The sequence below is a fragment of the Chelonia mydas genome, chromosome 24, assembly GCF_015237465.2.
Source record: "Chelonia mydas isolate rCheMyd1 chromosome 24, rCheMyd1.pri.v2, whole genome shotgun sequence".
NCBI classification, from domain to species: domain Eukaryota; kingdom Metazoa; phylum Chordata; order Testudines; family Cheloniidae; genus Chelonia; species Chelonia mydas.
The window spans coordinates 17,777,954-17,804,511 of NC_051264.2; the positions used below are offsets into that span (position 1 = coordinate 17,777,954).

At 61.3% G+C, this 26,558-nt stretch overlaps 2 protein-coding genes across 4 annotated transcripts; one reads left to right on the forward strand and one right to left on the reverse strand.

Moving 5' to 3' along the window:
- Positions 1 to 445: 445 nt before the first annotated feature.
- LOC119564170 (ly6/PLAUR domain-containing protein 5) lies at positions 446 to 19,117 on the reverse strand. 2 transcript variants are annotated; one of them, XM_037883112.2, is made up of 6 exons: positions 15,875 to 16,003; positions 11,004 to 11,102; positions 5,078 to 5,209; positions 3,141 to 3,317; positions 2,662 to 2,808; positions 446 to 1,861 (listed from the first exon to the last, which is right to left on the reverse strand). In XM_037883112.2, exons 2-6 carry the CDS (start codon positions 11,077 to 11,079, stop codon positions 1,536 to 1,538), a joined length of 858 nt encoding a protein of 285 aa, XP_037739040.1. In that variant the 5' UTR covers positions 11,080 to 11,102; positions 15,875 to 16,003; the 3' UTR covers positions 446 to 1,535. The 2 variants fall into 2 exon arrangements, with proteins under 2 accessions (XP_037739040.1, XP_043391387.1); XM_043535452.1 differs by lacking the exon at positions 15,875 to 16,003 and adding an exon at positions 18,922 to 19,117 and having other exon boundaries at positions 588 to 1,861.
- Positions 19,092 to 25,879, forward strand: LOC102947794 (ly6/PLAUR domain-containing protein 3). 2 transcript variants are annotated; one of them, XM_043535451.1, is made up of 6 exons: positions 19,210 to 19,372; positions 21,031 to 21,162; positions 21,693 to 21,863; positions 21,955 to 22,098; positions 23,640 to 23,881; positions 23,912 to 25,873. In XM_043535451.1, exons 1-6 carry the CDS (start codon positions 19,306 to 19,308, stop codon positions 24,107 to 24,109), a joined length of 954 nt encoding a protein of 317 aa, XP_043391386.1. In that variant the 5' UTR covers positions 19,210 to 19,305; the 3' UTR covers positions 24,110 to 25,873. The 2 variants fall into 2 exon arrangements, with proteins under 2 accessions (XP_027689284.2, XP_043391386.1); XM_027833483.3 differs by having other exon boundaries at positions 19,092 to 19,372; positions 23,640 to 25,879.
- Positions 25,880 to 26,558: the final 679 nt, after the last annotated feature.

Below are 26,558 nucleotides of genomic sequence, written 5' to 3' on the forward strand. Positions count from 1 at the left end.
CCAGAACCTCAACACCATTGAAGAGAAGGGACACTGCTTCCTCGGGGGTGCCCCACATCCTCTCCAGCACCTAGGCCAGACCCCTCCCTGCTGCTGGCACTGGCCACTCGCGGACTGTGACGGGGAGGCTGGATGCCGGGGTAGAAGGGTCCATGGGCTGATCCAGGGGGCAGGGAGGGGGCAGGATACTGGGGTAGTCAGGCCACGGGGCTGAGCCAGGGGGAAGGGAGGAGGCGGGATACTGGGGTAGATGCGTCCGGGGGGTTGATCTGGGGGGACAGGGAGGATACCGGGTGTAGATGGGCTTGTGACACCTGGCACCCCCATAGTCACCACTGTCATATAGTTATGACATGTCTTGTACAAAGTCTGCTTTGTGAGGTATCATTCTAAAAATCTTAATCTGTTGAACATTAATCTCCTGTTAAATTGTGTGCGCTAGCGTTGTACGGGAAGGTTTGTACGGGAAGTTTGGGAACACCCACGAGCAGCCTTTCAGGTACAACAGTAAAAAAGCCAACCAGTGTTGATGGCTTATTGAGGAAATACACACAAGCACAAGGATTACGCCCAGTTTGTGTCTTTGTTTATTTGCTAGGTAATCTGCTTTGATCTGTTTGCGGTCACTTATAATCACTTAAAATCGATCTTTTGTAGTTAATAAACGTGTTTTATCTTAACCAGAGGGGTTTTGAGTGAAGTGTCTGGGAAAACCTCAGCTTGGCTAACACAGGCTTGTTGCACAACTTCCCCACATCAAGTTACTTAATGAGCAAGTTAATTAATGAGCTTGCACCGTACAGATCCCTGTGCAGCGCCCGATGGTCTAATTCTGGGTTTATACTCCAGTAGGGGTGCAAGGCGGGGGAGCTGGGAAACTGGCTGGCGTTTCATTGGCCAAACTGGTGTCTATGAGTGGCTTATGGTAAAGCACTCAGGTAACTCAGTAGGGTGTGTGGCGCCACCTGCTGTCGTGTTGGGTAACAACAGGGCCTGGAGAGACAGGCTGAGCCAGCCCCTCTGAATAATCAAGGGGGCACAGCAGTTCCAACAGCTCCCAGACTGCACCCTGTGGGGTACAGCCCATCACAGGGCCGATCCAGGGGGCAAGGAGGAGGCGGGACACCGGGGTAGATGGGCCCTTGGGGCTGATCCAGAGCAGCCGTCCCTCAGCTACCACTGAACACCCTCAGCTTGGCCAGATGGGGCAGCTCCAGGGTATCCGGCTCAGCCATTGCACATTTCCAAAGAAATCGCCAGTCCGCACATGAAGTGCGATCGGACTGGGGGGTTTGGTGGGGGGTGGGGGCACCTAGCAGGGACAGCGTCTCCCCTGCTCCAGAGTGACGGGTATTAAAGAGCCCTGGGCAGCATCTCCATCACTTCATGGGGGTTGTGGTGCATTGAGGGGCAAAGGGTGGGATTCTCTGGGGTGGCTGGGAGGAGCTGGGCACAGTGGGAACTGGGGCATTGGGATATTGGGCTGGGGCTGGCTCAACGGACCTTATGGTGCACCCAGGACTGGGAGGGGTCCTCTAAAGGGGGTTTCTCCATCCCTGCTCTGATCCCAGAGCAGCCCTCTCAGCCCCCCAGGCCCAGCCCCCCAGCAGCAGCAGCAGCAGCAGCGTGGGCAGGGGCAGCCCGGGCCGGGGGCTTGCATTGGCGGGGCGGTCCCGGGTGGAGGCTGTGTGCGAGGGGCGGGGGCTGGCTGTGGGTGCCGGCTCTGGCGCGTGGTTGCACAGGGGCTGGGCACAGCAGGATGTCCCCTCAAGCTGGATCTTCAGCCAAGGGTCCCACGACGTGATTGACACGCAGCCCACTGCGTGGCAGGAGCGGAAATAGATGGGGACTGCAAATCCCCCTGGGAAGCCCGGAGAGAGAGGGTCAGATGGCTCTCTGTCGGTCCCTCACTGGACGCGCCCTGCTGCCCTGCCAGCCATGTATACAGCTGTCCAGCCAGCCATCCCTGTACACATCTATATCCATCCATCCGTCCGTCCATCCATCCATCCATCCATAAGAACGGCCATACTGGGTCAGACCAAAGGTCCATCCAGCCCAGTATCCTGTCTACCGACAGTGGCCAATGCCAGGTGCCCCAGAGGGAGTGAACCTAACAGGTAATAGTCAAGTGATCTCTCTCCTGCCATCCATCTCCACCCTCTGACGAACAGAGGCTAGGGACACCATCCATCCATCCATCCATCCACTCCCCCATCCATCCATCCGTCCATCCATCCAATCCCTGCACCCCACACACACACCTCTGCATCCAGCCATCCCTCTCACCCTGGACATCCCCCAGACAGTCATCTAGCCAGCCCCCCCACCCTACCCCCCATGCACCCCCGCCAGCCCTCCCTAGGCCTAGACACACCCAGCCAGCCATTGGGATGCCTCTCGCTCCCATCAGCCCCCTCCCCAGCGCCACGGACGGTCCCTTTGAGCTGCACTTCTGGGGCTGCCCCCAATGGGAGTGGCCTGACCCCTCCAGCTCCCTCCACCAAGCCAGCCAGTCCCCAGTCTGCAGCCGGATCAGGGCCAGTGCCCCCTAGAAGGGAAAGGCCCCATGTCCCATTCCCTGATCCTACTGCACTGGGAACCCAAGAGTCCTGGCTGCCCCCCCCCGGCCCGGCAGCTCCGAGCCCGGCCCCTCCCTACCGATGGTGGCCGTGCCCGTCCCGCCGAAGCACCTCGGGGAGTCATCGTAGCAGCGGCTCTGCTGGGCCTGGCGCAGGGAGCAGCTCTCCGGGGTGGTCCCGAGGCAGGTGTAACACAAGAGACTGGCCGAGGCGTTGCCTGGGGGCGCTGCGGGGGAGGGAAGAGGGGAAAAGGGTGAGGAACCAGCCCCCCTGACCTCGACGGAGTCGGGGGGACGGCGGGATGAGGGGAGGTGCAGAAACCCAAGCTCATCAGACACCCCTTGGCAGGGTGGGGGCCTGAAGGGGGGGGGGGCCGTTAGGACCTGAGCTGAGACCCAGAAAACCAGTTCACACACAGCACCCCAAATCGCTGAGGATAGGATCGGGGCTGGCGCCCCCTGGAGGGGAAGGGCCCCGTGCCCCATTCCCGCTGAGCCAGCCAGCCCCTGCCCTGGGGCCGGACGGGAGCCAGCGCCCCCCGGAGGACGGAGCTGGTACCTGTGGGAAAGGCCGGGATGAGGCTATTGTCCCGGTACCGGTGGTTGCAGAGGCTGGCGTTGCAGAAGCGGGTGTGAGAGTAGATGGGGAGATACGGCCAGTCGGGAACGATGGAGAGGTCCCGAATCTGCGCCGCATGGCAGCCCTTCTTCATCATAACCAGCACCCGCTGGTCCCCTGGGGAGACGGGACCCCGCCGCGGGTGAGTGCAGGGGGCAGCAGGGAGTTCCACAGGCCTGCACCGGCTCACACCCACGGGCCCAGCCACCCTGACATCCTGCCCCCTCCTCCCCCGCCAGGATCAGCCCCACGGGCCCAGCCACCCGGATATCCTGCCCCCTCCTCCCCCGCCAGGATCAGCCCCACGGGCCCAGCCACCCTGACATCCTGCCCCTCCCGCCCCCCCGGATCAGCCCCACGGGCCCAGCCACCCTGACATCCTGCCCCTCCCGCCCCCCCGGATCAACCCCACGGGCCCAGCCACCCTGACATCCTGCCCCTCCCGCCCCCCCGGATCAGCCCCACGGGCCCAGCCACCCTGACATCCTGCCCCCTCCTCCCCCGCCAGGATCAGCCCCACGGGCCCAGCCACCCTGACATCCTGCCCCTCCCGCCCCCCCCGGATCAGCCCCACGGGCCCAGCCACCCTGACATCCTGCCCCTCCCGCCCCCCCGGATCAGCCCCACGGGCCCAGCCACCCTGACATCCTGCCCCTCCCGCCCCCCCGGATCAGCCCCACGGGCCCAGCCACCCTGACATCCTGCCCCCTCCTCCCCCGCCAGGATCAGCCCCACGGGCCCAGCCACCCTGACATCCTGCCCCCTCCTCCCCCGCCAGGATCAGCCCCACGGGCCCAGCCACCCTGACATCCTGCCCCCTCCTCCCCCTCCAGGATCAGCCCCACGGACCCAGCCACCCTGACATCCTGCCGCTCCCGCCCCCCCGGATCAGCCCCACGGGCCCAGCCACCCTGACATCCTGCCCCCTCCTCCCCCGCCAGGATCAGCCCCACGGGCCCAGCCACCCTGACATCCTGCCCCCTCCTCCCCCGCCAGGATCAGCCCCACGGGCCCAGCCACCCTGACATCCTGCCCCTCCCGCCCCCCCGGATCAGCCCCATGGGCCCAGCCACCCTGACATCCTGCCCCTCCCGCCCCCCCGGATCAGCCCCACGGGCCCAGCCACCCGGATATCCTGCCCCCTCCTCCCCCGCCAGGATCAGCCCCACGGGCCCAGCCACCCTGACATCCTGCCCCCTCCTCCTCCGCCAGGATCAGCCCCACGGGCCCAGCCACCCTGACATCCTGCCCCCTCCTGCCCCCCTGGATCAGCCCCACGGGCCCAGCCACCCTGACATCCTGCCCCCTCCTGCCCCCCTGGATCAGCCCCACGGGCCCAGCCACCCGGATATCCTGCCCCCTCCTCCCCCGCCAGGATCAGCCCCACGGGCCCAGCCACCCTGACATCCTGCCCCCTCCCGCCCCCCAGGATCAGCCCCATGGGCCCAGCCACCCTGACACCTGCCCCCTCCTGCCCGCCCAGGATCAGCCCCACGGGCCCAGCCACCCTGACATCCTGCCCCCTCCTCCCCCGCCAGGATCAGCCCCACGGGCCCAGCCACCCTGACATCCTGCCCCCTCCCGCCCCCCAGGATCAGCCCCAAGGGCCCAGCCACCCTGACATCCTACCCCCTCCCCCCCACCCCCCAGGATCAGCCCCACGGGCCCAGCCACCCTGACATCCTGCCCCCTCCCGCCCACCCAGGATCAGCCCCACGGACCCATCTAGCCCGGTATCCCCCTGCCCCGGATCAGTCCCATGGGCCCATCTAGCCCAGTATCCCGCCCCCTCCCGGATCAGCCCCCTGATGATCCCAGCTCTGTCCCTCGGGGAGTGGCGCAGTCCCGGGGTGCCCCAGATCTCCAGGCAGCGTTACCGATGCCCAAGGCGATCAGCCCCTCGGCACAGACGTTCTGCGCCGGCCCGCACATAACCTTGGGCACCTCGCCCAGAGAGACGCTGCCCATGAAGGTGCCCATGTAGCTGTAGCACTCCAGCCCGACGGCCACTAGGAGAGAGGAGATGGGAGAGGATGGGACAGAACCCAGGAGTCCTGGCTCCCAGCCCCCCAGCCCCACTCTAATCACTAGACCCCATGCCCCTCCCAGAGCTGGGACAGAACCCGGGAGTCCTGGCTCCCAGCCCCCCAGCCCCACTCTAACCACTAGACCCCGTGCCCCTCCCAGAGCCAGGGAGAGAACCCAGGAGTCACTGCACCCCGTGAACGGCGCTTCCTGCAGTAAGTGACTGGGGAACAGTAAAACGAAGGGGGATTGACGGGGACCAGGCGTGCTGAAGATTCAGAGAGAGACGGTTCCAGGGGGCGGTTAACCCCTGGGAGTGTGTGACCAGAGAGAAGGACTTTTGCAGTAACAGGGTCCCCCGGGGGATTGCAGCGAGCGGTCCCAGGGGCGGAGGAGTCTGCAACTCGACCCTGGCAAAGAGGTGGTGACCTCAAGAAGGACTGGCACACGAGGGGCTTTTCCTGGAAACCGTGGACAGCTGCCCGGCCTGCGAGTGGCCAGCAGGGAGATGTACGCTAAACGCCTTAAGAGCGACCTGGTGGAGCTGTGCAGGCAGAGGGGGCTGCGCATCGGGAGGTCCACCAAGGAACAGCTGATTGCCCAGCTGGAGGAGAGGGATCGCTTGGATGACCCGATCCCTGTCCCTGAGGGAAGCCGCCCAGCGGACGCAGCGTGGGCCCTGGGGCCTGACCAGGCTGGGAGGGGTCAGACTGCTGCCCAGGACACCCCGAGACCCTTCCTACCTATGCCTGGGGGAGGGGTTGGGGGAAGCCCAGCGAATACCGAGGGCACCCTGACCCCAGCAGCCAGCAGGGGATCCTCCCAGCGGAGCTCCCCATCCCTGGAGCGGATGCGGCTGGAATGGGAGAGGGAGAGGAAAATGAGGGAGCTGGAAGATCATGAAAAACAACGTCAACATGAGGAGAAACAACGTCAACATGAGCAGGAGGAGAAGGAGAAACAACGTCAACATGAGCAGGAGGAGAAGGAGAGGGAGCGTCAGGAGAAGGAGAAACAGAGGCAGCATGAACTGGAGCTGGCCAGGCTGAGGAGCAGTGGGGCCCCGGCTGCGGTGAGTGAGGGGGGACCCAAGACTGCAAGGAGCTTTGATAAGTGCTTCCTGGCCCAGCGTAAGGAGGGGGAGGACATGGATAGCTTCCTGACGGCCTTTGAGAAGGCCTGCGAGCTGCACAGGGTTGACCCTGCAGACAGGCTCCAGTTCCTCACCCCCTTACTGGACCCCAAAGCCGTGGAGGTGTACAGCCGGATGACAGGGGTGGAGGAAGGGGACTACGAACTGTTCAAACAGGCCCTGCTCCGTGAGTTTGGGCTGACCCCCGAGATGTACCGGAGAAGGTTCTGGAGTCAGCGTAAAACGCCTGAGGTCACCTACCTACAACTGGTCAACAGGATGCAGGGATATGCCCGCAAGTGGACAGCGGGGGCCCAAACTAAAGAGGACCTGCTTGACCTAATCGTACTGGAGCAACTGTATGAACAGTGCCCTTCCGACCTGAGGCTGTGGCTGGTGGACAAAAAGCTCGCGAACCCCCAGCACGCAGGGCAGCTGGCCGACGAGTTTGTGAACAGTCGGTCGGGGGTAGCCGGGAGGAGTCCCAAAAGAACAGGCCCCCCCCGATGCAGAGAGAGAGTCACCATGGGGCCTCCCAGCGGGGAAATAGGGAGAACCCCCTCCCAAGGGGAACGCCTGGCGTCGGGCCCCTCCGACCCGCTCGAGGGGACCAACGTGACCTGAGCTGCTATCACTGTGGCCAGAGAGGCCACGTATGGACCCAGTGCCCCAGGCTCAGGGACAAACTGAGCAGACCCAACCTACCCAGGGTTAACTGGGTAGGGACCCAGCTGGACGAGGGGCAGACGACACAGGCAAGGGGGGCTGCCAGTTTACCACCTGCTCAGGAGGGAAGAGTAACCCCAGCCAGCCCCGCCAGAGGGCCGGATGCTCCGGACTCAGGGTGCTCAGTTTACAGGGTGGGCGCGGGGTTGTCCCTCCGGAGAGAGTGCCTTGTTCCCCTGGAGGTGGATGGGAGGAAGGTCAATGGATACTGGGATACGGGCGCGGAGGTGACGCTGGCCCGGCCCGAGGTGGTGGCCCCAGATCGGGTGGTGCCCAACACCTACCTGACCCTGACAGGGGTGGGCAGGACCCCATTTAAGGTGCCCGTGGCAAGGGTACACCTGAAATGGAGGGCCAAGGAGGGCCCCAAAGATGTGGGGGTACACCACCATTTGCCCACTGAAGTTTTGATGGGGGGAGACCTAGAGGACTGGCCAAGCAAGCCCCAGACCGCCCTGGTTGTGACCCGTAGCCAGAGCCGGCGAGGGGCACTGCACCCTGACCTGGGGGAGGGTACCACACCGGAGGCGCAGGACCCTACCCTGGTGGGGAGGGAGTGCCGAGGGGCACGGCTCAGAGAGGCTGAGGCCTCAGACCTGACCACTGAGGGGGAACCGGGCCCCATCCCTTCCCCAGCCGCTGAGTTCCAGGCCGAGTTGAGGAAAGATCCCTCCTTGCGGAAGCTCAGGGACCTGGCCGACCTCAGTGAGGGACGGACCATGAGGAGAGCCTGCCAGGAGAGGTTCCTGTGGGAGAAGGGGTTCCTGTACCGAGAATGGGCTCCCCCAGGGGAAGGGGAGTCCTGTGGGATCAGGAGGCAGCTGGTGGTCCCCCAGAAGTATCGCCGCAAGCTCCTGTACCTGGCCCATGACATCCCCCTTGCAGGGCACCAGGGAATCCGGCGCACCCGGCAGAGGTTGCTACAGAACTTTTACTGGCCCGGGGTCTTTACCACAGTCCGGCAGTATTGCTGATCCTGCGACCCCTGTCAGAGGGTGGGGAAGGCCGGGACAAGGGGAAAGCGGCGTTGAGACCTTTGCCCATCATAGAGGAGCCTTTCCAGAAGGTGGCCATGGACATCGTGGGGCCTCTCAGCAAGACGACCCGGTCGGGGAAGAAATACATTCTGGTGGTGGTAGATTTTGCCACCCGCTACCCCGAGGCAGTGCCCTTAGCTTCCATTGAAGCAGACACCGTGGCAGATGCGCTCCTGACCATTTTCAGCCGAGTGGGGTTCCCCAGGGAAGTCTTGACAGACCAAGGCTCCAACTTCATGTCGGCCCTGCTCCAGTGCTTGTGGGAGAAATGTGGGGTCCGGCACGACTGGGCCTCAGCGTATCACCCCCAGTCCAATGGGCTGGTGGAGAGGTTCAATGGGACGCTAAAGATGATGCTGAAAACCTTTATGAACCAGCACCCGCAGGATTGGGACAAGTACTTACCTCACCTGCTGTTCGCGTACAGGGAGGTGCCCCAGGAGTCTACCGGATTTTCGCCTTTCGAACTGTTATATGGAAGGAGGGTGAGGGGCCCCCTGGACCTGATGAGAGACGAGTGGGAGGGGAAGGCCACTCCCGATGGAGAGTCAGTGGTGGAGTATGTCCTGATCTTCCGAGAGAGACTGGCTGAACTCATGGGCCTGGCCAGGGAGAATCTGGCCAGAGCCCAGAGGAAGCAGAAGGTCTGGTATGACCGCATGGCGCGGGCCCGGGCCTACGCCACCGGGGATCAGGTGATGGTTCTCATCCCCGTGAGAAAGAACAAACTACAGGCCGCCTGGGAGGGCCCTTTCAAGGTCGTCAAGCAGCTAAACGAGGTAAACTATGTGGTGGAGCTGTCGAACCGGGCGCACCACCGCCGGGTGTACCATGTGAATATGATGAAGCAATATTATGCCAGGGGGAATGTGGTGCTGGCCGTGTGTGGACAGTGGGAGGAGCAGGGAGATGACCCTTTAGTAGATATATTCCCTGGGACCAGAGCTGGTTCCCCCCTGGACACAATTCCCCTCTCGGATCAGCTCACCCCTGCCCAGCAAGCTGAGGTCAGGGGGGTGCTGCATCCGTACCAACAGCTGTTTTCCAACCAGCCTGGACGCACTAATCTGACTGTCCACTGGGTGCAGACAGGGTCGCACCCGCCGATAAGATGCTCCCCCTTCCGAGTCACAGGGAAAACTGCTCAGGACCTGGAAAGAGAGGTCCGGGACATGCTGGCTTTGGGGGTGATCCAGCCATCGGCCAGCCCTTGGGCCTCGCCGGTGGTGCTGGTCCCCAAAAAGGACGGGTCGGTCCGGTTCTGTGTGGACTATCGGAAGCTCAATGCCATCACTGTATCGGATGCCTACCCCATGCCCAGGCCGGACGAGCTCCTAGACAAGCTGGAAGGAGCTCGGTACCTTACCACCATGGATCTTACAAAGGGCTACTGGCAAGTGCCGCTGGATGCAGATGCCCGGCTGAAATCGGCCTTTATCACCCCTCTGGGGCTCTACGAGTTCCTGACCCTGCCTTTCGGCCTCAAGGGAGCGCCGGCCACCTTCCAGCGCCTGGTGGACCAGCTCCTGAGGGGGATGGAGAGTTTTGCTGTGACGTATATTGATGACATCTGTGTCTTTAGCCAGACCTGGGAGGACCACGTGTCCTAGGTTAGACAAGTGCTGGACCGACTCCCGGGGGCTGGGCTGACTGTAAAAGCGGAGAAGTGCAAGGTGGGGATGGCTGAAGTATCTTACCTGGGCCATCGGGTGGGGAGCGGCCGCCTAAAGCCAGAACCGGCCAAGGTGGAGGTGATCAGAGACTGGCCCGCTCCCCACACCAAAAAGCAGGTCCAAGCCTTTATTGGGATGGCAGGATACTTCCGAAGATTTGTGCCCCACTTTAGCGCCATAGCCACCCCCATCACTGAGCTATGCAAGAAGGGGAAGCCAGACAAGGTGGTCTGGACCGAGCAGTGCCAGGAGGCTTTCCGGGCGCTGAAGGGGGCTCTGGTCAGTGGCCCAGTTCTGGCAAACCCAGACTTTGACAAGCCCTTTGTGGTGTTCACCGACGCCTCCGACACGGGACTGGGGGCGGTGTTAATGCAGGAGGATGAAAAGGGGGAGAGACACCCCATCGTGTACCTGAGCAAGAAGTTGCTACCCCGGGAGCAACACTACGCGGCCATCGAGAAGGAGTGCCTGGCCATGGTGTGGGCCCTCAAGAAACTAGAACCCTATCTCTTCGGGCGACACTTCACCGTCTACACCGACCACTCTCCCCTGACCTGGCTGCACCAGATGAAAGGAGCCAACGCCAAGCTCCTGAGGTGGAGCCTGCTCCTGCAGGATTACGACATGGACGTGGTCCACGTGAAGGGAAGTGCCAACCTGATAGCGGATGCGCTGTCCCGGAGAGGGGGCCCCGAACTTCCCCAGGTCACTGGTCACAGTGACCCCGCTCAGTTCAGTCTCGAAGGGGGGAGAGATGTGACGATGTGACGCAGCAGGGAGGGGGGAGTGTTGACCTGGGAATGTGCCCTGGGGAGGGGAGACCTGAGAGCCTGTCACCTGAGCCAGGAGGGGGAGGGGGAGGTAACACCTCTGCCCAGGAATGTGAACAGAGGCTGCAGGAGGGGGCCTGCTGGGGGGGTTTAGTTTTCAGTTTGGTGCTGGGTGGAGGAACACAGGGAACCCCAGGGCTGGGGTCTAAGCTCCCTGCTCCCCCAGAAGGACTTGACTGAGGGGTCCTGGGTGTACCCACAAGCTCTGTTCTGGACTGTGTTCCTATTGTCCAATAAACCTTCTGTTTTACTGGCCGGCTGAGAGTCTCAGTGAATCCCAGGAAGAGGGGTGCAGGGCCCGGACTCCCCCACACTCCGTGACACGTGCCCCCACCAGTAGACACAGGACCCCGCTGGACTCTGTGGAGATGTGTCAGTACCTTGGAGCAGCAGAGCTGAGAGCAGGGAGCAGAGCAGCGCCCCCTTCAGGGCCTGCCTGGAATCACTGAGGTGCATTTTCTTGGACACTCTCCACTTTTCTGCAGGGAAAGGGTTAACATTGGATCGGGCCTCTCTGTGAAGTGAGCCAAGGACCCAGGAGTCCTGGCTCTCAGACCTCCCCCGCTCTAACCCACTAGACCCCGTTCTCCTCCCAGAGCCAGGGATACAGCCCCAGAGTCCTGGATTCCAGCCCCTTTCACCTCACAGCTGCCCCACTGAAAACTTCTCGGAGTCTGCAACACCTAGCACACTGGGGGGGCCCTGATCCAAGCCTGGGGCATGCCGGTGCAATGTCAGTCCCACTGCTGTGGCTCATGATAATAATAAGTAAATATGAACCGATATATATTTACCCTATGCAAAATTACCCCGTGGAACTCACTGCTACAGGACCTTGCCGAGGCCTTGTGCTTGAGGAGGGCTCACGGGGAGCAGGGGAGGGCAGTACAGCCCATGAGAGAACCCAGAGTTCCTACAAGGGGGATTAGAATAACTAGGACCCCCATGCTCCAGGCTGTGAGCGAACCGCCCCCTCACAAGGGTCAGGAAGGAACAACTCCCTTGGGCAGCTTATTCTGGCCACTTGTAGCTTCCTCTGCAGCTGCTGTAAGGATAAGACCTTTGCCTGCACGGCCTAAAGCCTCAGGCCTTCGCCTGCAGCCAGATTAAAAGAGCAGCCGAGCAGCAGCCATCGGCCGAGAAGCAGGAAGTCCCATCCTCACATGCCATCTACATGACAGTAAAACAATGTCAGATCCGGCTGGTAAGAAGCAGCCCCCGTCCTAATGGCCCCCACGACCACCCCATAAAGAAACAGATCTTAAGATGGTTAAAGGAAACGTAGTTTGGTACAGTCTGTCCGGCAAGAAATCATTTCTCAACAGCTGTGGTTGGGAAATCCTTGTTTCTGTGTTGTTTTGTCATTAACGTCCCCACGTCCCTCTTGTTTCTCTCTCTGGTCTCTGTCTGGTTCTTTAATTGTTTCTGTCCGTTACAGAATGAATTTTGCTCGGTGTGAATTAATGAAGGTGGTGGGGTTGGATTGGTTAGAGAATTTGGTTGCACTTTGTTAGGGTTGGTTAGTAACATTTTAGTGTAATAATCGGTTAAGGTACAGCTAAAAAAGGACTCAAATTTCACTATATACACTGGGGTCCAAAAGGACGTTATTTGGGAACCAGCTCCAGGTCACAGTCCCCAAGATCAGAGCTGCCAGACCTCAACCCTCTGCCAATGATGTCGGGCAGAGACTGGAGTCCCCCAGATAGAGCCGATCCTGACTGGCCATCAGGAAAGGGTGAGGGCTGTGGGGTGGGGCTAGGGATGGGGGGTTTGGGGTGTGGGAGAGGCTCAGGGCTAGGGCAGAGGGTTGGGGTGCGGGGTGAGGGCTGTGGGGTGGGGCTGGGGATGAGGGGTTTGGGGTGTGGGAGAGGCTCAGGGCTAGGGCCGAGGGTTGGGGTGCGGGGTGAGGGCTGTGGGGTGGGGCTGGGGATGAGGAGTTTGGGGTGTGGGAGAGGCTCAGGGCTAGGGCCAAGGGTTGGGGTGTGTGCAGGGCCGTCCTGAGGATTTGTGGGGCCCTACGCAGTGTTATTAAACGGGTGCCCCTGGGCCCGACAGCAGCCCGAGCTCGCAGCCTGGGGAGGCTGGGGGGGACGAGGCAGCAAAGGATAACAAGATGGCAGAAAGTCACAGTTCCCCGCAGAGACCCCCGGACCCTCTCCCTCACGCACAATGGACGTGCAGAAGGCACCTAATGAAAAGCACTAAACTTGGGAATTAAAAATGTCCGCCCCAGGTTCTTGATCTGCCCTGAAGTTTGTCAGACATTTATTTGCCAGAGCTCTGTGGGAAGGGCGACTCAGCTGCCCTGCTGAACACAACCCTAAATATGATGGGACACACGAGGCTGCTCTTCTCTGTTTTACATTTTCTTAATCAGTATTTCCAAGCTGATTTTATTGTTTAAATGTACTCTTAAGCCTTTATCGTTCCAGATTACTACATATTTAACTCACTGAAACAAAGACATTCTTTTCAATTAACCAGTCCCGGAGGGTTAGTGCCTTCATAGCAATGCTCATTGCTTGTCGAACAAGGGAACACGCATTTACTTTGTGTCCGGTGGTACCTTAAAGACTAACAGATTGATGTGGGCATAAGCTTTCGTGGGTTAGAACCCACTTCATCAGATGCATGGGGTGAAATGACAGGAGCAGGCGTTGTTATCCTGACACATGAGGGACGGGAGTTACCTCACAGGTGGAGAACCGGTGCTGACAGGGCCAATTCGATCCAGGGGGATGTGGTCCACTCCTAATAAGAGATGAGGAGGTGTCAATTCCCGGAGAGGCAAAGCTGCTTCTGTAATGAGCCAGCCATTCCCAGGCCCTATTCAGGCCCAAATTAATGGTGTTAAATTTCCAAATGAATTTTAGTTCTGCTGTTTCTCTTTGAAGTCTGTTTCTGAATTTTTTTTGTTCACGTACAGCTACTTTCAAATCTGTTATCGAATGTCCAGGGAGGTTGAAGTGTTCTCCTACTGGCTTTTGTATGTCACCGTTCCTGACGTCCGATTTGTGTCCATTTATTCTTTTACGTAGGGACTGTCCGGTCTGGCCAATGTCCATGGCAGAGGGGCATAGCTGGCACCTGAGGGCATATATCACATTAGTAGACGTGCAGGTGAACGAGCCCTGATGGTGTGGCTGAGGTGGTTGGGTCCTCTGATGGTGTTGCTAGAATAGATCTGGGGACAGAGAAGGCAATGAGGTTTGTTACAGGGGTTGGTTCCTGGGTTGGTGTTTCTGTGGTGTGGTGTGTGGTTGCTGGTGAGTATTTGCTTCAGTTTGGGGGGCTGACTGTAAGCGAGGACTGGCCTGTCTCTCAAGGTCTGGGAGGGTGAGGGATCGTTTTCCAGGATAGGTTGTAGATCGTTGATAATGTGCTGGAGAGGTTTTAGCTGGGGGCTTGTACGTGATGGCCAGTGGCGTTCAGTTATTTTCCTTGTTGGGCCTGTCCTGTAGTAGGAGATTTCTGGGTACCCGTCTCGCTCTGTCAATCTGTTTCCTCACTTCCCCAGGTGCGTATTGTAGTTGTAAGAACACTTGATAAAGATCTTGTAAGTGTTTGTCTCCGTCTGGGGGGTTGGAGCAAATGCGGTTGCATCTTAGGGCTTGGCTGTAGACAACGGATCGTGTGATGTGTCCTGGATGGAAGCTGGAGGCATGTAGGTCAGTATAGCGGTCAGTAGGTTTCCGGTATAGGGTGGTGTTTATGTGACCATCGCTTATGAGCACCGTAGTGTCCAGGAAGTGGATCTCTTGTGTGCACTGGTCCAGGCTGAGGTTGATGGTGGGATGGAAATTGTTGAAATCCAGGTGGAATTCCTCAAGAACCTCCTTCCCGTGGGTCTGTTTGATGAAGATGTCACCAATGTAGCGCAAGTAGAGGAGGGCGCTAGGGGACAAGAGCTGAGAAGCGTTGTTCTGAGTCAGCCATGGAAATGTTGGCATAGTGAGGGGACAGGGAGTGGCTGGCTCATTACAGAAGCAGCTTTGCCTCTCCGGGAATTGACACCTCCTCATCTCTTATTGGGAGTGGACCACATCCACCCGGATCGAATTGGCCCTGTCAGCACCGGTTCTCCACCTGTGAGGTAACTCCCGTCCCTCATGTGTCAGGATAACAACGTCCGCTCCTGTCATTTCACCCCATGCATCCGGTGAAGTGGGTTCTAGCCCACGAAAGCTTGTGCCCACATCAATCTGTTAGTCTTTAAGGTGCCACCGGACACAAAGTAAATGCGTGTTCCCTTGTTCGACAAGCAATGAGCATTGCTATGAAGGCGCTAACCCTCCGGGACTGGTTAATTGAAAAGAATGTCTTTGTTTCAGTGAGTTAAATATGTAGTAATCTGGAACGATGAAGGCTTAAGAGTACATTTAAAATATAAAATCGGCTTAGAAATACTGATTAAGAAAATGTAAAACAGAGAAGAGCAGCCTCGTGTGTCCCATCATATTTAGGGTTGTGTTCAGCAGGGCAGCTGAGTCGCCCTTCCCACAGAGCTCTGGCAAATAAATGTCTGACAAACTTCAGGGCAGATCAAGAACCTGGGGCGGACATTTTTAATTCCCAAGTTTAGTGCTTTTCATTAGGTGCCTTCTGCACGTCCATTGTGCGTGAGGGAGAGGGTCCGGGGGTCTCTGCGGGGAACTGTGACTTTCTGCCATCTTGTTATCCTTTGCTGTCTCGTCCCTCCCCGTGTCCCCCCCGCCCGCTGGGGCTGTGAGCTCGGGCTGCCGTCGGGCATAGGGGCACCCGTTTAATAACACTACGTAGGGCCCCATAAATCCTCAGGACGGCCCTGGGCGGCAGGCGGGGCCGGGGCAGAGACCTGGCCCCAAACATTGCTGGGCCCATGGAACTCGCCACCCATGGAGGAAGGTGCAGCCAGCTTGGGGGCCGGGGTCTGGCTCGAGGCTGGAGGATCCCAGACGAGCTCAGAGGAGGGTAAAGACGGGAGGGGATGAGCTCCGAGAGCTGCCAGGCTCCCCAGCCAAGCTCCCAGACCGAATCCCAGGAGCCAAGAGGCGTGGGGTGCCCCACAGACACCTGCAGCCCATAGGGGCCCTCCAGCACCGCACCCAGCCCTTGGGAGCAGCAGAGGACCCTGCTGTAGCCCATCCCCAGGGCAAGGGGGCACCACCTGGCATTTCCCTGCACCCGTCTCCCTCTACCCAGGATTGGGGCCCAATCCAGCCCTCCCTGCTTCGGGGCAGGGGCAGGGCCTGGGGGGATCAGCGGGTACCTGGGCCGTGGCTCAGCAACCTTCCAAGGGCCAAGGGCTCCTCTGTGTTCAGCACCCCAGCTCCAAAATCGCGGGCTCCCACCGGCCCTCGCCAGGCTGCCGCTTCCCCAAGGAAGCTGTGTGACAAGACATTGCCCAAGAGCAGCTCTTCCGTTGGCACAAACAGCCCGCGAGTAGGCACAGCCCCGGAGGCCTCCACCCCCTCCCACCGCCCGGCTCCCCTCCGCAAGGAATCCCATCGCAGCCCCACGCAGACCAGGAGAGAACCCAGGAGTCCTGGCTCCCAGCCCCCCCCTGCTCTAACCCACCAGTCCCCACTCCCCTGCCAGGGCTGGGGAGAGAACCCAGGAGTCCTGGCTCCCAGCGCCCCCTGCTCTAACCCACCAGCCCCCACTCCCCTGCCAGGGCTGGGGAGAGAACCCAGGAGTCCTGGCTCCCAGCGCCCCCTGCTCTAACCCACCAGCCCCCACTCCCCTGCCAGGGCTGGGGAGAGAACCCAGGAGTCCTGGCTCCCAGCCCCCTCTGCTCTAAACACTAGCCCCACTTCCGTCCCAGAGTAGAATTGGGGTAGAACTGGGGTACTGACTGGAGTACTGACCACCTTTCGCCCCAGAGGGCGCTCACGCCACATGACATGGCCTGCACTGATTTTCCAAGGCCTCAGCAGCCAGCAAGAGACCCTGACGCCCCCCCTCTAAGTCTCAGCTGCCCTGGAGCTGACGCCCAAAGAATCCCCGGCAGCTGCCCTGGGACCCTCGGAGCCAGGCTGGCAGGAGAGCCCAGCACCGTCTAGGCAGGGCCGGCTGAGGGGAAATGCCCCCTTCCTTGCTAGAGATCGCCCGGTGTCGCCCATGCTCGGCTGTGTGAGCTGGCGCCAGCCCCCTTGCCTGGTCTGCGGCGCTGCCCGCCCCTACCCCACAGGGAGAGCTCCAGGAAGGGGAGGTGGAGGAGATGTGGTCGCCCCCCTTCAAAAAAGATCTATTGGGATTGGAAAAGGTTCCGAAAAGGGCAACCAAAATGATGAGGGGTCTGGAACGGCTGCCATGTGAGGAGAGATTAATAAGAGTGGGACTTTTCAGCTTGGAAAAGAGGAGACTAAGGGGGGATAGGATAGAGGTCTATAAAACCATGACTGGTGTGGAGAAAGTAGATAAGGAAGTGTTGTTTACTCCTTCTCATAACACAAGAACAAAACAAACCAAAGGAAGTATTTCTTCACACAACGCACAGGCAACCTGTGGAACTCCTCGCCAGAGGATATGGTGAAGGTCAAGACTATAACAGCGTTCAAACAAGAACTAGATACGTTCATGGAGGACAGGTCCATCGATGGCTATTAGCCAGGATGGGCAGGGATGGTGGCCCTGGCCTCTGTTTGCCAGAAGCTGGGAATGGCGACAGGGGATGGGTCACTTGGCGATTCCCTGTTCTGTTCATTCCCCCTGGGGCACCGGGCACTGGCCACTGTCAGTAGATAAGACACTGGGCTGGGTGGAGCCTTGGTCTGACCCAGTCTGGCCGTTCTTATGGTCTTATGAGGAGAGCTCGTTCTCCGGGTAGGGCAGGCAGGCGAAGTGAGCCCCGGTGCCCATTTCCTGCCCTGGCTCCCCGAGCAGCGGTCGCCACCAGTGCCCACCCGTAAGGCCGGTCCTGCCACTGTCATCCCAACGGGGCACGTCTGGGCCCTGGGGAACCCGGCTGGGCACCCTGGTGGAAACCAGCCCACGAGGGAGGCGGTGGAATAGAACCCAGGAGTCCTGGCTCCCAGCCTGCCTGCAGTAACCACTAGACCCCACTCCCCTCTCAGAGCCAGGGAGAGAACCCAGGAGTCCTGACCCCCCACTGCGCTAACCACTAGACTCCCCTTTTCCCTGCCCCCCACACCCCGAGTCAGGGAGAGAACCCAGGAGTCCTGGCTCCCAGCCCCCCAAGGACAGATCCTTGGCGTGCTGTAGATCGACAGTGCTGTCCCTTTTTACCTGCCCGTCCCCGCCCTGGAGCCAGGTGGGGCTGGCGCCCCCTGGAGGGGAAGGGCCTCCTGGCCCATCCCTTGCCCCCCCCCTCTGAGTCTTCCCCTGGGTGTGTCCCTGTTTCCGAGGCCTGGGACAAGGGGGGCCCCGTGCTCCCCACACCCCAGCCCCAATGACTCAGGAGCTGCCTGGTGCCAGCTCTGGGGAAGGGAAGGATTCGCCCAGGGGTGCAGGGGGGCGGGTGAGACAAGGGAGGGGCAGCTGCTTGTCTGGACTCGGGGGTCTGTTCCCAGCTGCACCCCAATATCCTGGATGTCAGGCCTCTTCCTCCCCTCCTGAGCAGCCTCGGGGTCTGCCCAGGCTGGGGTCGGGTCCTGGGGGGGGGCACTGTATTGCGGGGGGGCAGAGCTACCCAACAACACACACAGCACCTCCACACATGCTCATACCCCCACCCACCTACCCAGCAAAACACAACCCTGCTCGGGAGAGAACCCAGGCGTCCTGGCTCCCAGCCCCCTGCTCTAACCACTATACCTGGTGTCTAGGGGGCTGGTTGCCACACCTATGAGCACCCATGTTGGCTGCGTGTTTCGTGACTCCTCCGGGCCAGGGCTGAGGCTGGGCCCTCGGTGCCAGCTCATGCCAGGGGCCAGGCGCTGAGTCAGTGCTGACCTCAGTGCCCTCAGGCAGCGGTACGGGGCCCCAGGGCAGGCTGGGGTCACTCAATAAGTCAGTGTGTCCTGCTGACCCAGTCCTGGCCCCAAGGCCCCAGGGTGACGCTAGGGGGCTCACCAGGGGGTGCTGGGCCACAGGGCAGGGGACACAGCCGGGGGCACCGTGCTGAGGGGGAGCAGGACAGGGGGGCTCAGCAGGAAGGCAGGGGCCACAGCCAGGGGGACTCCCTGGGGGGCGCTGTGCTGTGGGGAGCAGGCAGGGGGCTCACAGGGGTCGCCCTGGGGTGGGAGGTTCAGAAGGGAGGTGGGGGACTTGGCAGGGGGCGCTGTGCTGCGGGGAGCGGGGCAGGGGACTGGGCACCGGCTGCCGTGCCATGGGGAGCTGGTTGGGGGTGCTTACCCCTCGCGGTTGCTGGGGGCCTCCCCAGTTCCGATCCGCCCCGAGGCCCCCCCGGGCTCCTGCTCCCCCCGGTGCTGAGCCCCCAGCGTTGAAGCTGCCCCGCGAAGGCGTTGCCCGCTCTCCCGACTGGCCGGACCGGTTCCTGGCAGAGCCACCGCCCTGGTACTGACGCGCCGGGGCTTGGTGCTGGGGAGGCAACGTGAATAATCACCGGCCCGGGGCCCCGCAGCAAAGCCAGGGAAGGTGGGATGTGCAAGGGGGGGTGGGGACGCCCCGCCCCATCTGCTTCCTCTTATTTATCGTCTTAGCTTAGCGCTGGCAGCCGGAGTCGCGTGGAAGCTGCCGGGAGCCGAGAGAACCCGCCTGGTCGAGGCAGACGCAGCCATGGGAGCCCCCCGCCCCCCGAGAGCCGGCCCCCTTCTCCTGCTGGCGGCCGCACTGCTCCTCCAAGGTACGGGGCCCGGGAGCACGCCGCTCCAGAGGGGACGAGACTGGGGGTGCCCCCCCTACCCCCCGGGTTGGAGGGGTCGATCGGGCCCGGGGCACATTGATGGGGTGTTTTCATCTCAGCTGCATCTGCCAAGGGAACCCTGCTCCTTGGAGAGAATGACTGAGTCATGGCATGATAATCCAGCCCCAGGCCGGGGGGCTGGCTGGGGAATGGGGACACGGAGCCTTTCCCCTCTAGGGGGCGCCGGCTCCCATCCAGTCCCAGAGTGGTGGGCTGGCTGGCTCAGGGGGGCAAGGAATGGGGCACAGGACCTTTCCCCTCTAGGATCTCCTGGAGAGGGGACTCCCAGCTCACCGACGCCCCCTTCCCCAGTTCTGGGGGCTGGCTATTGACTCCGTTCTCCATGCTGGAATGGGAGGGGGCAGCCGTTAGGACCATGGGATTGGCGGTGGGGGGGGCGGGCAGGGGTGCTGTGCCTGCTGGGACAGGTTGCTCCACCTGGAATGGGTCTGGGGCACAGTGCCAACTGGGAGGACTCCTCCCAGGGACGCCAGCCTCACCCCGGGGTGGGGTCACCCCCATCCTGGAGCTGACACAGCCACCCACTGGAAAAGGGGGAGGTCTGTCGCCCGTGCAAGTGTTCGTGAGAAATGGTGCAAAACAGAAGTGCAAATGCAAGTGCAAGCTCCCAGACAAATGGTGCGAAGAGGAAAGCCAGCGTGCAAGCATCCGTGGGAACACCTGGAGAAAATGGTGCAAAGAGGAGGGGAAAGGTGGCAAATCTCTGCAAATGTACAGTGGAAATAACGCAACGAGGGCAGGGAGATGGGCCACCCGCCATGAGAATTTACAGAGCTGGGGGCAGGGGGGTCCAGAGAGGAGGGAAAGTGAGCGCACTTCTAGCGAGTTAAAACTGGTGCAAAAGGGGAGAGGAAATGTGCCACCGAATTTCTACGAAGATGCACAAGGGCGTAAAACACAGGCAGACCCACTCGAATGTTTATGAAGCAGGAGTTTGGGGAACAATCCATGAGGCAGAGAAAGGGGACAATTGACATGTAAAATTACACAGGAAACGTGTCACCCGGGAAAGGGTCCAAATTGACATGCCAAGCTATGTGGGAAAGGTGCAAATTGGCACGTAAGATGATGTGAAAATTGACATGCAAAATTACATGGGACAACATAAAAATTAACAGGCAAAGTTGCAAGGGAAAGGTGAAAATTAACGTCATTTGTCATGTTTCCATGTAATTTGACGTGCTAATTTTCACCTTTCTTTGCAAATTTGCATAATAACTTTCACGTGGCCCCATGTCGATTGTCACGTCTCCGTGTCATTTGACATGCAACATTACAAGGGAAAGGTGAAAATTGTACAGACGGAGTTATACAGGGAAACTTGTGAATTCACACGGAAAAGTGCAAAAGTGGCGAGGGAAGGGTGCAAATCTGCGTGCAAAAGCAGGTGAGAATCTGTGCAAGGAGGAGAGGGAGCCGTGCAAACAGCCGTGCAAAATTACCCGGGAAAACACACAAATGTCACCTGCCTTTGAGAAATTAGGGGTCCCTCCACTACCGGGGACAGGCCCAGGCAGGTCCCCGCACAGGTGTGCCAGCCACGCTGGGTTTCACAGGGATTCCTTCCCCCCACGCAGGAGCCACGGCCCTGGAGTGCCACAGCTGTGTGGAGCGCAGCGACGGCGGCTGCAGCCCCGAGAAGATGAAGACGATCTCGTGTCCCACCAACACCCAAGTGTGCATGGAAACCGTGGCGGCCGTGAAATGGAGTGAGTGGGCCCTCGGGGTGAGGGCTGGGAGCCAGGACTCCTGGGTTCTATCCCTGGCTCTGGGAGGTGACTGGGGTCTAGTGGTTGGAGCAGGGCAGGCTGGGGACGGGACTCCTGGGTTCTCTCCCTGGCTTTGGGAGGGGAGGGGAGTCTAGTGGTTAGAGCAGGGAGGCTGGGTTCTAGCCCTGGCTCTGGGAGGTTGGAGCAGGGGAGGCTGTGGACAGGACTCCTGGGTTCTCTCCCCAGCTCTGGGAGGGGAGGGGAGTCTAGTGATTAGAGCAGGGGGGCTAGGAGCCAGGACTCCTGGGTTCTAGCCCTGAGTCTGGGAGGCAACTGGGGTCTAGTGGTTGGAGCAGGGCAGGCTGGGGACAGGACTCCTGGGTTCTAGCCCTGGCTCGGGGAGGGGAGTGGGGTCTAGTGGGTTAGAGAAGGGGGAGCTGGATTCCGTCTCCATGTCTGGGAGGGGGAAGCTGGGATCCAGGACGCCTGGGTTCTCTCCCAGCTCGCTCACCCCTTGGCTGTCTCCCCAGGCCACGGGCAGTTCCTGGTGGGCGAGAAGGGCTGCGGCCTGGGCAGACCGGGCACCAACGACAAGGGCGTGGACCTGCACGGCATCCTCGCCTTCTCCCAGGTGCACAATTGCAACAGCAGCCGCTGCAACTCCCGGCTGGACATCCAGGCCATGGCGCTGCAGCCGATGGGTAAGTGCCCCACCGGGGGGAGAAGGGTGCGGGGAGGGGCCAGCCCCCCACCTCCTCCTCTCGAACTGCCCCCCCTTTGTCTGGTCGCCAGGTAACGAGAGCGCCCGGGTGCCCAACGGGCTGGAGTGCTACAGCTGCCAAGGCAACGAGGCCTGCTCTCCCAGCAACGCCACGGTGGTGAAGTGCTACGACGGGTACCAGGGCTGCTTCCACGGCAACGTCACCATGAAAGTCGGTGAGGCCCGGGCGGGAGGCTCAGAGGCAGCCCCGTCTGGGGCGAGGCGCGGCAGCTGTTTGCCCGCCGCAGGGAGCCGTTTCGGGTGGGAAGCCAGGGCGGCTCAGGGGAGCCGGGCGCAATCCCCACGATGGCGGGCTGGCCGGGACACCGGAGTTCGCACCCCAACGAGGGGGCCAAGGGCCTGGCAGATCTTTGCAAATCGTGCTCTGGCCGTGCATCTCTCCCCCCCCCGCCAAACTCCCGGAAAGGCAGCCCCTGCTGCAGCACAGCGCCCCCTTGTGGTGCATCGGGGCCAGCCCTGACTGCCGGAGGAGGGCCCCCCCGCTCCCGGTCCATAGCACTGCGCCCCCTAGTGGCACATTGGGGCCAGCACGGAGAGCCAGGGGAGGGCCCCCCCACTCCCTACAGCACAGTGCCCCCTAGTGGTGCATCGGGGCCAGCCCTGACTGCCGGAGGAGGGCCCCCCGCTCCCGGTCCATAGCACTGCGCCCCCTAGTGGCACATTGGGGCCAGCATGGACAGCCAGGGGAGGCCCCCCCCCACTGCCTAGAGCACAGCGCCCCCTTGTGGTGCATCGGGGCCAGCCCTGACTGCCAGAGGAGGGCCCCCCGCTCCCGGTCCATAGCACTGCGCCCCCTAGTGGTGCATTGGGGCCAGCATGGACAGCCAGGGGAGGGCCCCCCCACTCCCTAGAGCACAGCGCCCCCTAGTGGTGCATCGGGCCCAGCACGGACAGCCAGGGGAGGGCCCCCCCGCTCCCAGTCCATAGCACTGCGCCCCCTAGTGGTGCATTGGGGCCAGCATGGACAGCCAGGGGAGGGCCCCCCCACTCCCTAGAGCACAGCGCCCCCTAGTGGTGCATCGGGGCCAGCACCAACAGCCAGGGGCGGGCCCCCTGTTTCCCCCCCACACACTCCCTACAGCACAGCCAGGGCCGGATTAACCTTTTGTGGGCCCAGCGCCACACATATTTGTGGGCCCCCATGGGGCCATGGAGCCTGGCGTGGGAATGTCGGTCCCCACAGCAAGGGGCCAGCCAGAGGCAATGGGGCATGGCAGGGGTGGCCCTACCCCTCCCAGCCCAGTGCGAGGGCACCATTTACAGCCCGGCAGTTGCCAGACGCACACTGGGCCTCCCAGCCCTCTGCTGCCCGCGCGCCCCCTTCCCCTCGGGGGCTGGCGGGGTCTCGGGGCGCAGGGCAGGCGGAGCAGGCCGGGGCCCCTTCTGAGCATGGGCTTGGCCACTGGCTCCACTGCAAACCCGGCACTGAGCACAGCACCCCCTACTGGTGCATCAGGGCCAGCACTGACAGCCAGGGGAGGGGCCCCCCACTCCCTACAGCCCCTAGTGGCGCATCGGGGCCAGCCCCAACAGCCGAGGAGAGCCCCTACCCTGTTCACATAGCACAGCGCCCCCTCCTGGTGCATCGGGGCCAGCACCGGCAGCCGGGAGAGGGTCCCCAGCCCGCTCCCTGCAGCACAGTGCCCCCCAGCGCCACGGCCCCGCCCCTGACTCTCCCCCGTCCCGTCTCCTCCAGGCAACTTCTCGCTGAGCCGCCCCATCAAGGGCTGCGTGCAGGACAAGGACTGCACCAAGGAGGCAAAGGGCAGTGCGGCCGTCAACCTGGTGGGCTCCTGCTGCTCCGGCCACCTCTGCAACAGGGACCTGACCAACAAGACCTTCTTCGCCCCCATCATCCCCCGGCTGGAGGTCATGCCCGGCCACGGGGCCAACGCCACGGGGGCCAACGCCACAGCCAATGCCACGGCCACGGCCACGGCCACGGTCGCCACCACGGCCCCCGCCGCAGTCACCGCCGCCGCCACGCCCGCGCCGCCGGACCACGGGGACCACGAGGACCTCATCCAGGACGACCGCCGCGTCACCGTGGAGAGCGAGCGGCGGAACAACCCGGGCGTCAAGCTGCCAGGCGGCGGGAAGGGGGGCGCGGCGGGGCTGAGCGCCTCGGCCTGGCTGGTCTTGCTCGGGTCTGCCTTGCTCCTGTGAAGGGGGCACCGAGGAGGGGAAACAGCACGAGACGCCCCCCCCCGCCACCCACTGCCCCCCCACCCATCACCCCCACCCCCGTTCCGCTGGCCAGCCTCCCCCTGAGTTCTTCAACTCCAGCCAGGCTTCGGCCTGTGCACGGCGGCCATCTTCTTAGTTGAGCAGCAGCTCTTGACGCCAGGCCGGGTCGTCCCTGTTGGTGCCGCCAGGCGGGGCTAAGTCTGCAGGTTGCATCTTCGTGTGTCAGAGCCCCATCCTCACGACACCTGGCCTTCCCTTCGGCCTCCCCGCAGCAGCCATCTTGGTCTGGAAGCGGCGTGGCTTGATGTCCCTCTCGGGCATCTTTTGTAGTTTCCCCGTCACGCAAAGCCTCCATGGTTTTTTTTGACCATCAGGGAGCCCTTCTCATGGCACCACCACAAATCCAGGCTTCCCTTTGGCTTGCACAAGGCAGCCATCTTGGTTGCACGTGGCCTAGTTTTGCCTACTTGCAGTGGCCAACTTGTTTTTTAAGTGGGGGGGGAAACAACACGGAGGGGGAAGAGCGACACTACCCCTGCCCTCCAGAACAAATTCCCACGTGCTGCCTTCCCAAATCACAGGCCACATTCTTATAGCAGTGCAGCAAATTCAGGCTTCTCTTCAGCCTGCGCACGGCGGCCATCTTGTTTCTACACGGCCTAGTTTGAGCCCAGTCTGGGGAGGGCTGTGACGGCCGCCATTTTCTGTTCGCTTGGATGGATCCCATCCCTTCTTCACCTCGCTGAGGCGTGTGTTTTGCCACGCCAATGCACCTTCGAGCTTTTGTGTTATCCGCAAACACTGGGCAGCCATCTTGTTTCTTTATGCAACACCAGTTGACATCTGTCTAAGGAAGGTGGCCGCTGCTTGGGGGTCTTCGCTCCCCGGGGCAGCGTCCCAAGGCTGCTCCAAATCAAATACAGGACTACATGCAGCAGCCACCTTGCCATTATTCTGGGTCAGCCATTTTGTCTCCAGCCAACAGGCTGGTGGGTCCCGTTGCCATGGCTCCGAAGGTAACTCAGGCTTCTAACAGCCTGCTAGGCCTCAGAATTGGGACCCACAGACATTGGGAAGGGATGCCTAGTCTATGCCCCCTCCCCACACACACACACATAAAGCTGGTTGTGGAAGATGGCGCAACAAGATGGCCACCGGCGCGGTGGCCTGGGCACAACAATGGGAAGAAAAGGGCACTCGTGGCTTGGTGGGCTTGGGCACTCTCTCCCCCACCACCGCCTTGCCGGCTGGGTATTTAGCCCCAATAATGGGGTCCCAGTGCAGCTTCCCATCCTTCCACCAGCCCCGGTGGCACAGCTCAGAGAAGGATGGGAAAGTGCTAAGAGAGCGGAGGGGTCAATGAGTTCCTCATGGCCCCACTGGGGCAATAGGGACTATCCCGGATCAGCCCCACAGGCCCATCCAGCCCGATATCCCGCCTCCTCCCTGCTCCCCCACCCAGATCAGACCCATGGGCCCATCCACCCTGGTGTCCCTGCTACCTAAAACCTCTGGCCCCATTACGCCCCCTCACTGTGCAATATTCCCCTTCCTGACCTCTCAGCTCAGCACATGCCCTGGAGCCTGCGGGTGAGGCGTCCCGGAATCATTCTCCCAGCTGGCACGGCTGCAGCTGCCCTTCCCAATGTAAATAGTTTCAGAGACTCAACTCTCGCCATGGGAAGGGGGCCAGGAATTCCTGGGGAAGGGTTTAAAGGCTCATTAATAAAAGGATTGTAGCTGTGTTTAAAGGGGTCTAGCTCTGTTTCTTTGAGGGGTCTGATTTTTTGTCTGGGTCAGTGGCTGCCTTAACATCCCCGCCCTGCTCTGTTTAAGGAAAATGTTTCTTTTAGCATCAGTGGGGCCAGATCCCCAGCTTGGTGGGGAACGGGACATGGGGACTTCCCCTTCAGTAGGCATCACTTCTGATCTGGGCCCCCACCACGCAGGCCACTGCAAAAACCCCCCTGGACTGGGCTCGGAGCCCCAGTCAGGTCAGACACGCTCCCTGCCCTGAGGCACATACTACATAGAGAAGGATGATTACCCCCAACTTTACAGATGGGAAACTGAGGCACAGAGAGGAGCTGAAGCAAGGTCACCCAGTGAGTTAATGTCAGGGTTACAAATTTAAAATACAAGGTCTTTACCACAAGACCTTCAACATTTCCTAGGCTGGAATGGTCCCCTGGGATCATCCCCTAATGGAGCCCCGATGCAGCTCGAATCAGGGCCCAAATCCAGCTGAGAGGAAGGACTGGGGCAGCCTGGGACCCAGTACACCTAGGTTCCAACCCTCGCTATGCAGTCCCTCGGGCAAGGGGCGCTCTGTGCGTCAGTTTCCCCACCACCCATTTGGGGATAATAGCCCTGCCCTCCCCCATGGGGGGCAGGGAGGGTGACTAGGATCAATGTGTTAAAAACTGCA

Excerpts from the sequence above, each read along its gene's own strand:
- LOC119564170 (XM_037883112.2), bottom strand. The coding sequence starts at position 11,079 with ATGCACCTCAGTGATTCCAGGCAGGCCCTGAAGGGGGCGCTGCTCTGC. Across the intron at positions 3,318-5,077 it reads GCTGATCGCCTTGGGCATCG|GGGACCAGCGGGTGCTGGTT; the intron begins GTAACGCTGCCT and ends CCGTCTCCCCAG. Across the intron at positions 2,809-3,140 it reads CATCCCGGCCTTTCCCACAG|CGCCCCCAGGCAACGCCTCG; the intron begins GTACCAGCTCCG and ends CCTCCCCCGCAG.
- LOC102947794 (XM_027833483.3), top strand. The coding sequence starts at position 19,306 with ATGGGAGCCCCCCGCCCCCCGAGAGCCGGCCCCCTTCTCCTGCTGGCG. Across the intron at positions 21,163-21,692 it reads CGTGGCGGCCGTGAAATGGA|GCCACGGGCAGTTCCTGGTG; the intron begins GTGAGTGGGCCC and ends CTGTCTCCCCAG. Across the intron at positions 21,864-21,954 it reads CATGGCGCTGCAGCCGATGG|GTAACGAGAGCGCCCGGGTG; the intron begins GTAAGTGCCCCA and ends TCTGGTCGCCAG.